We start from the raw sequence: 8394 nt of genomic DNA, 5'->3' as shown, positions 1-8394 counted from the left end.
TCCACTTTTATCAAATTTTAAAATTATATTGATCCTTTCTTTTTCTTTCACTCCACTTTAGATGCAAACTTTTCTTTTTCCTAATTTCTTATATGTATCAATGTGTAGCAAACTTGAAGGCATATGCAACAAGTCACTCTCTTTTTAATTTAGTTTGCAATACAATTTCTACATTGACTTTTGTATATTTAGTTTCAAGATTAAGGCCACGTGGTGATCTTTTCACAACATGTTTTATGTTTTGTTTCTAGAAAGACTATGATACCTTTAAACAAGATTGACATCATCAACCATGTCACCATGAAGAAAAATTCATCTAAAGAGTATATCCGGATTGTTCCAATCGACGGTTATGATTTTTGGTTTTTGAGTTTTGTTTATTATTAAGTATAACTGGTGGTGGTGCATTAAAAGAGTGACAATGGTTGTTGGGTTCATGTATTTACTGAAAAATGCTGAAGGCTGCTGATGGTGATGATTCCTGTCCCTTTTGTAGTTGTGGCACTTTCATTGAATTGTCACATGATTTTGACAAACCATTATTGCTTTCTCAAAATCATGCAGCGTGTTACACGCTTTTTAATGGAGGTGTCTATTTCACAGTGTTACACACAATTGATTCCTTTATTATAGAACTCGCAAAATGCAAAGTGGAGAAACACAATAAGCAAATTTGAGTTAATGGACCACCAAGCATTTTGGATAATACTTCCCATCGTGTGGGCATGCATTGCTGTGCTCACCTCCGCTCTAGGAGGCCGGAAGTCTGGCTCATACACACTTCCCCCAGGCCCCCACCCTTTTCCAATCATCGGAAACATCTTGGAGCTGGGCAACAAACCCCATCAAGCTGTTGCAAAGCTCTCCAAAACCTATGAACCCCTTATGACTCTCAAGCTTGGGAGCATAACAACCATAGTCATTTCCTCTCCAGACATAGCCAAAGAAGCACTCCAAAAAAAAGACCAAGCCTTCTCCAGCCGAACTATCCCGGATACCGGCCGAGTAGCTGACCACCACAAAGTTTCAATGGTGTGGTTGCCCGCATTGACTCGTTGGAGGAACCTCAGGAAAGTTTCTGCCACGAAAATATTTGCTCCACAACAACTCGATGCCACACAAGCCCTTCGACAAAAAAAGGTGAAAGAATTACTTGACCATATTAATCAATGTTGCAGCAATGGTGGGGAAGTGGTTGATATTGGTCGAGCAGCCTTCATTACAGTACTTAATTCCATATCAAACACTTTTTTTTCCATTGACTTAGCACAGTATAGTTCAAGTGCATTGTCCCAAGAGTTCCAGGAGCTTGTATGTGGTGTCATGGAAGTAGCTGGAAAGCCTAATATTGCAGACTATTTCCCAGTACTTCGTTTAGTTGATCCACAAGGTGCACGGCGAAGGGCCACCATTTATTATGAAAAATTGATGGGGATTTTTGATGGTATCATCAAGGAACGAGTGCAATTAAGAGCTTCATCAGTGAATTCTAAGGCAAGCAACGATGTATTAGATTCCTTTCTCAATTTCTCTGAAGAAGATGGATCGCAACTTAGCTTCCACGATTTCAAACATTTGCTTCTGGTAATTAACCACCTTTCTTAAGTATGCTTCAGAATACATAATTATATATTTTCTTTGATTTTCTTTTTAGGTAACTTAAGAAGTAGAAGGGCAGGATGAAGCTCATAATAAGCTTTCTAATTAAGCTCATCTTAGGTTATAAATACAATTTAGTCATTTTTTAAATGAGAGAAAATGATTCCTATATTTCTTCATGTAGTCATGGGAATCTAATACTACTCGGTAGCCTAGCTAGCTCATCATATTTATCAACTTCAAGGTCATCATCATTTTCGAAAATTAGTAACTATATTGTAGCACTGATTCGAGCAAGAATATTTGGAAAGTGGGAAAAAAGGAGAATATTGTCCAAAGGACAAAAATATATGAGTAGATTGTTCAGTAGTTTTGTTGGAGTCACGTAATCCCTACTCTTTGTTAGCACTAACCTTAAGCAGCAAAGCAAACGCAAGAGCGTTACTTTTTGTTTTCATTAATAAACTTGGGCAAAGTGCTCTGTAACTCTAGCTCTCACACTATGTTGTATTAGGATTTATTTATTGCAGGGGTCGACACAACATCAAGCACTGTTGAATGGGCACTAGCAGAGTTAATAAATAATCCTGAAAAAATGGCTAAAGCCCAAGACGAGCTTGAAGAAGTCCTTGGCAAGGATCGGCTAATTCAAGAAGTAGACATCTTAAAGTTTCCCTTTCTACAAGCAATAGTGAAAGAAACACTTCGTTTGCACCCACCTGTACCTTTTCTAGTTCCTCACAAGGCTGAGACTGAAGTAGAAATGTGTGGCTTTACTGTGCCCAAAAATGCACAAATACTAGTAAACGTGTGGGCAATGGGACGAGACTCAAGCATATGGACAAACCCAGATTTATTTATGCCTGAAAGGTTTTTAGAACAAGACATTGACTTTAAAGGCCAATATTTCGAGCTGATTCCCTTTGGAGCTGGAAGAAGAATTTGCCCTGGATTACCGTTAGCTAATCGGATGGTGCACTTGATGTTGGCATCTCTTGTACATTTCTTTAATTGGAAGCTTGCAGATGAGATGAATCCAGAAAATATGGATATGAGTGAGACCTTTGGACTCACCTTACACAGGGCCAAGCCTCTCCGGGCTATTCCAATCAGAGTGTAACTTCAATTACTTCTGTTCTTTAGGCCCGTATATGTGTGTGAGTAGAATTGTTTAATGTTAGGATTTTCCACGAGCATTATCGTTCACCTTTGGTAGTAATCTTCTTGAATCTTCATGCTGTATTACAATAAATTTAAAAATAATATAATAATTGCTGAGAAACAGGGTGGACATGGAACTATGTTTATTCCACTAATGTCAATATGCTTAGATGCATCTGTGTTTTTTATATTAACTAGCACGGTTTTGGTCCAATTCTGTTCGTTGGGTCTATTTCGGTTCAAATCGGCCCATCGGGTCTATTTCTGTCTGTTAGGTCTACTTTGGTCCAATTCATTTTATTCGGCCCACTTTAGTCCATTGGATCTATTTCAGTCCATTTTGATTCAATTTGGTCCATTCAGTCCACTTTGATACTATTCGGTCTTTTCGGTCCAAACAACATGATATGTGAAATTAAATGTATAAAAATATGTTGACATTTGTCAACACAGATGTTTGTCAGAATAATAAATGTAACACTCAAGAAGAAAGTATCAAATACTATGTAATAAATCTCACTACAATACTCAAGTAAAATACAAAAAAAAAGTTATCAATAAAAAAAGTGTCTTGTTGTCACTTTTAACATTACACATACTTTGCAATACATATCACTTTTCACTAGGAGTGTACATGTGGTAGGTTGGATCTAGTTAAGGGATTTTTTCAATCTAACTCACCATGGTTGAGTTGAAAAAATCTCAATTCAATCAAACTTATCCAACCCACGTGGGTTGGGTGGATCAGATTAGACCCATGAGTTGGACTCTTCATATAAGCCTATAAGCTACAAGTTAAAAATGTAGCATGGATGGAAGACAAGACATCAAGAAAAGGAACTCTTCATGTTGAACTCTTGCATCTCTTGTTTTTACCAGTTGAACCACTGGTTTTTTCGATTTTTTCTGGAACAGATTAGGGTCTAGTTCTAGGTTGAACAGGTTGGTTCGATTCAATTTTAAGACAATGGTTGAGAGTACCTATTCTAATTTTGAATTAAAAAAAAAAAACTATGTTAGGCAGTAGTTTATCCTATATAATTGCAAGTGGAAATCTTTAAAGAGATTTTAGTGCTAACGTGGTTTGTTGTTAAGGGCAAAATAGATTTTTGAGTTGATGCTAATGTGGCTGTTTCATTTCAAATCCTAGATTGTAGGTTGGATAAAAACAAAAGAGCCCTATATTAAATAAAAATTGTTAATAGCATATCAACAAAACCAAAAATCAAATAGGACAGAATTAAAATCTTTTAAAAATATTATTATGTCTGTCAAAATATTATAAACCAAATGTAAAATAAAATAAGAAAGAACTAAAAAGAAAAAAAAATTGATAATAACTGTGGGGTACAGAAATTTAATAAGGTAATAATGCCATATATCATACCCAAGGCCAAGGAGGCCAAAACAATGCCGAGGAGTCTATACGCTTGGACAGTAAAGCCGGAAAGGCGGGCCATGACCACATCAATGGCACATTACCAGAGGAAGGCCACATTGTAGAGGAAAAGCTTCAGAGAGGGGGTTAGCCTTGACGTGATGGGAGGGATGGTAGCTGTCACAACATTTATTGCACCTCACCAAACCCTCTGGCCGCATTTATGTAGAGAAGACCCTTGAACAGAATTGTCTTGGTTGTCGCAACTCACAAGAGACTGGGGAAGGTGTCTGATGGGACAAACACTCGAGTAGTGACCAGCATAATGAACAAATGGAGGGCCAAGATCAGCCAAAAGAGGCTATATAATGTGAGAGATCCTGTAGGGATAAGGGGAGGTTCATCGAGAAATCTGTAGAGAAAACACTATAGCAACAAGAATTGAAATTGTATCCAAGTCTAAAAGAAATATATTCATGGACCACTCTCCTCGGATTTTGCCGAGGAAGGATTTCTTCATATAGAGTTTGTTTTTCTTTGCTTTCTTACTATCCTTAATCCATTGTGCGCGTTGCTCGATCCATGGAAGCCTAGTTTTTAAGCCCACTCTCTACAAATTTATTGTGTTGGGCTCTTTGGGCCCTAATCCAATTACTTCTTGGGCTTAGGATCCAAACTGTGCCCTTAGAATAACAATTAAGCTGTTGCAAATTTAAAAAACTAATTTTTTATAAAATGAAGTTGATATGAATCTAGGTTGCATGTTTTGTTAAAATACTAACAATAGTTTTTTTTTAATAGAGAAACACTAATAATTGTTGATAAGAATAAATAAGTTTTTTGTTTTTATCTAAAAATTGTAATTTGGTGCAGCCATTTGTCGCAACCACGGCTTCTAAACTCAATTTTAATTATTATATGATATGATATGATGTCAATTCTAGTTACCATATGCGATTGTTTAACCCTCAAGCATTCCTAGGCCTAGATGTATAAACAAAGCGATATGTGAAATTAGATGTACAAAAATATGTTGATATTTGTTAACACAAATGTTTGTTAGAATAATAAATGTAACACTCAAGAAGAAAGTATCAAATACAATGTAATAAATCTCACTACAGTACTCAAGTAAAATACAAAAAAAGAAAAAGTTATCAATAAAAAAGTGTCTTGTTGTTACTTTTAACATTACACATACTTTGCAAACATACTAGTTTTCATTAGGGGTGTACATGTGTTAGGTTGGATCTAGTTAAGGAGTTTTTTCGATCTAACTCACCATGGTTGAGTTGAAAAAAATATCAATTCAAGGTCTGTTTAGATACTGCTTATTGCTGAAAACTGAAAACTTATTGCTGAAAACGCTGTAGCAAAATGACTTTTAAATGATGAATAGTGCCTGGGGGTCTCATGAACAGTTTTTAAATGATGAATAATTTGTGTTTTTTTGTACAGCTGGGTCCCATGAACAGTGCACAAGACCCAGCTGCTGAATGCAAACACCAAATGTAATGTCACAAACTTATCCAACCGACGTGGGTTGGGTCAGATTAGACCCACAAGTTGGACTCTTCATATAAGCCTACAAGCTACAAGTTAAAATGTTGCAAGGATGGAAGAGGAAACGTAAAGAAAAGGAACTCTTCACGCGCTTCCCATGTCCACGTTTTGCGTTTTTTTTTTTTTTTTTTCAAGTTGTGATTGTTGACTATTCTCTCACGAACTTCACTTTTTAGTAACTTTTTCATTAAAAATGGGTCCCACGATACTATTCATACATTTAAAAATTATTTTACTATAGTGTTTTCAGTTTTCAACTGCATCCAAACGGACCCAAAGAACTCTTGCATCTCCATGTTTTTACTTTTTAGTTTTCTTCACAATTAGAACTTGAAAGATAACCTACCAAAATCATGCAAAATGTTTTAAACAAATCACCTCCCAATTGAAAAGTCGATGATAAATCTTACTAAATACATGGAACTTATAATACCTTCTAACCAACTCCGTGCCTTCTAACCAAACTCTCTGTGCCTTCTAACCAAACTCCGTGCCAAACTCCAAGCTAGTTGGCTTTCTAGTAGTGGGGCTCTAAATTAGATGTATAAAATCACACGCATTTTGTACACATTCGGTCCGTGAGTATATTTAATTATATATTTATTTCAGTTTACTATACTTGTTTACATAATTTATTTATAAAATCTAATTGTTGTTTTTTGTTTACATAATCATAAAAGTAAATTATTTTGTACTGTACTTAAATTTTGTCTACTATATATATATACACAAACCCTAAAACAAGTCATTTACCAGATTGCACATAACACATTTTCCTTCTAACGATAAATCTGGAAAAAAAAAAAAAAATCCTTATTGGTAACTTTCTCACTTTCCAATTAAATTCTCAAAGATGAAAGACTTCAATATGGCTAGAACTAGAAGGGACCTAGTTAGTAGTTAAGGGTATGCTTAAAAAGATAGAACGTCTAGTAAAGTCAGGTTGTGCAATTTGCGAACATCGAGAAATTATTATGCCTGCCCTAGGCCTTAAGGAGTATATAATAATTTTTCGTAAGAAAAATATTAAAGTTATTACGAATTTCATTATAAAAAACTTATAAACTAATGTAGCAAGAATATGATCTCATTACTACTAATAAAGAACATAATTAACAAATGTTTAAAATAATTTTTTGTGATTAAAAATAAGTTAGTTTGTAAACCTTATATATTAAATCCATAGGAAATTATATAATATATATGACGTCCACCTGATGGATTCCACTGCCTCTTAATTAAAGGATGTGGTGTTTCTTTGAAAATCTAGACGGTGGTTTTTGAGATAGCACAACCATTGCTTTCTCATATCTATCGTACATATGTCTTGTATTAAATTAATACATAATGTAATACGCACATTTATACTGCACTTATCATATGATTGTCTACATAAAGGCAAACCCCATGCAATTTTACACATTGAATACAATATTCACAATTCTAATAGAACTTTTGAGCCGACACCCGTTGCCTTGTGTTACCTCACAAAATACAAAGACAAGAAACACAAAGTAAAGTTGAATTAATGGACCACCTAGCATTTTGGCTAATACATCCCATCGTGTCTCATCATATGATTGTCCACATAAAGGCAAACCCCATGCAATTTTACTAGGGGTGTCAAATGGGTGGGTTTGGGGTTGGCATAATTGGGTTGGGTATATAAGAGGATTCTGGCATTTTACCCCTAATTTTGAAAAAAAATTAGCAACATGCCCCTGTTTGCAAACTATATAGGAGCGTGCCCCTGTTTCGATACTCGATTATCCTAAAATCGAGTTCAATTAAATACTCGATTTGTAGAAAATCGAGTTATGCCCGATCAAACTTAAAAAAAAAATAAAAATAAAAAAAAAATTTCCATGGAACTCGAGTTTCAAGAAATCGAGTTCCATGCAAAAAAAATTTTTATAAGTGTGATTGCTCTATATTCAGGGAGCCCTATAGTGGCGTTTTTAAGCCCTATAGTGACGTTTTAAAGCCCTATAGCGGCGTTTTCATGCAAATTTTTTTAAAAGTGTGATTGGCCCATATTCAGGGTGCCCTATAGTGACGTTTTTAAGCCCTATAGTGACGTTTTAAGGCCCTATAGCGGTGTTTTTTTGCAAAATTTTTTATAAGTGTAATCGCTTTGTTCTGGTGCCCTATAGTGATGTTTTTAGGCCCTATAGTGACCTTTTTAGGCCCTATAGCGGCGTTTTTCTGCAAAATTTTTTTATAAGTCCCCATACCAAGTTCAAGGGGCCCTATAGTGGTGTTTTTAAGCCCTATAATGACGTTTTAAAGCCCTATAGCGGCGTTTTGGAACTCGACTTCCCTAAAATCGAGTTACATGCTTTTTTTTTTTTTTTTATAGTTTTATTTGAAATAACTCGATTTTCTACGAATCGAGTATTTTAATGAAACTCGATTTTAAGGTAATCGAGTATCGAAACAGGGGCATATCCCTATATGGTTTCGAAAGAGGGACATGTTGCTAAATTTTTTAAAAATTAAGGGCAAAAGGCTAGAATCTTCGGGTATATAATACCCATTTGCCCATTAAAACCCATTTAACTAATACTTTCTAACCCAAACCCAACCCAACCCAATTATAATGGGTAAATCCCAATCCACCCAATTATCAAAATTACCAAAATGTCCTAAACACAGTAACAGCACACAGACAGGAAAATGGAGGAATGCCCACC

At 35.3% G+C, this 8394-nt stretch overlaps 1 protein-coding gene across 1 annotated transcript; it reads left to right on the top strand.

The window, feature by feature from the left end:
- Positions 1 to 628: 628 nt before the first annotated feature.
- LOC115958284 (cytochrome P450 76T24-like) lies at positions 629 to 2909 on the top strand. The gene is made up of 2 exons (XM_031076689.1): positions 629 to 1584; positions 2114 to 2909. The coding sequence occupies exons 1-2, from the start codon at positions 682 to 684 to the stop codon at positions 2717 to 2719; spliced, it is 1509 nt and encodes a 502-aa protein (XP_030932549.1). The 5' UTR covers positions 629 to 681; the 3' UTR covers positions 2720 to 2909.
- Positions 2910 to 8394: the final 5485 nt, after the last annotated feature.

The sequence above is a fragment of the Quercus lobata genome, chromosome 8 (genome assembly GCF_001633185.2).
Source record: "Quercus lobata isolate SW786 chromosome 8, ValleyOak3.0 Primary Assembly, whole genome shotgun sequence".
Classification (NCBI taxonomy): Eukaryota; Viridiplantae; Streptophyta; class Magnoliopsida; order Fagales; family Fagaceae; genus Quercus; species Quercus lobata.
This window is presented reverse-complemented; position numbering and strand designations above follow the sequence as displayed.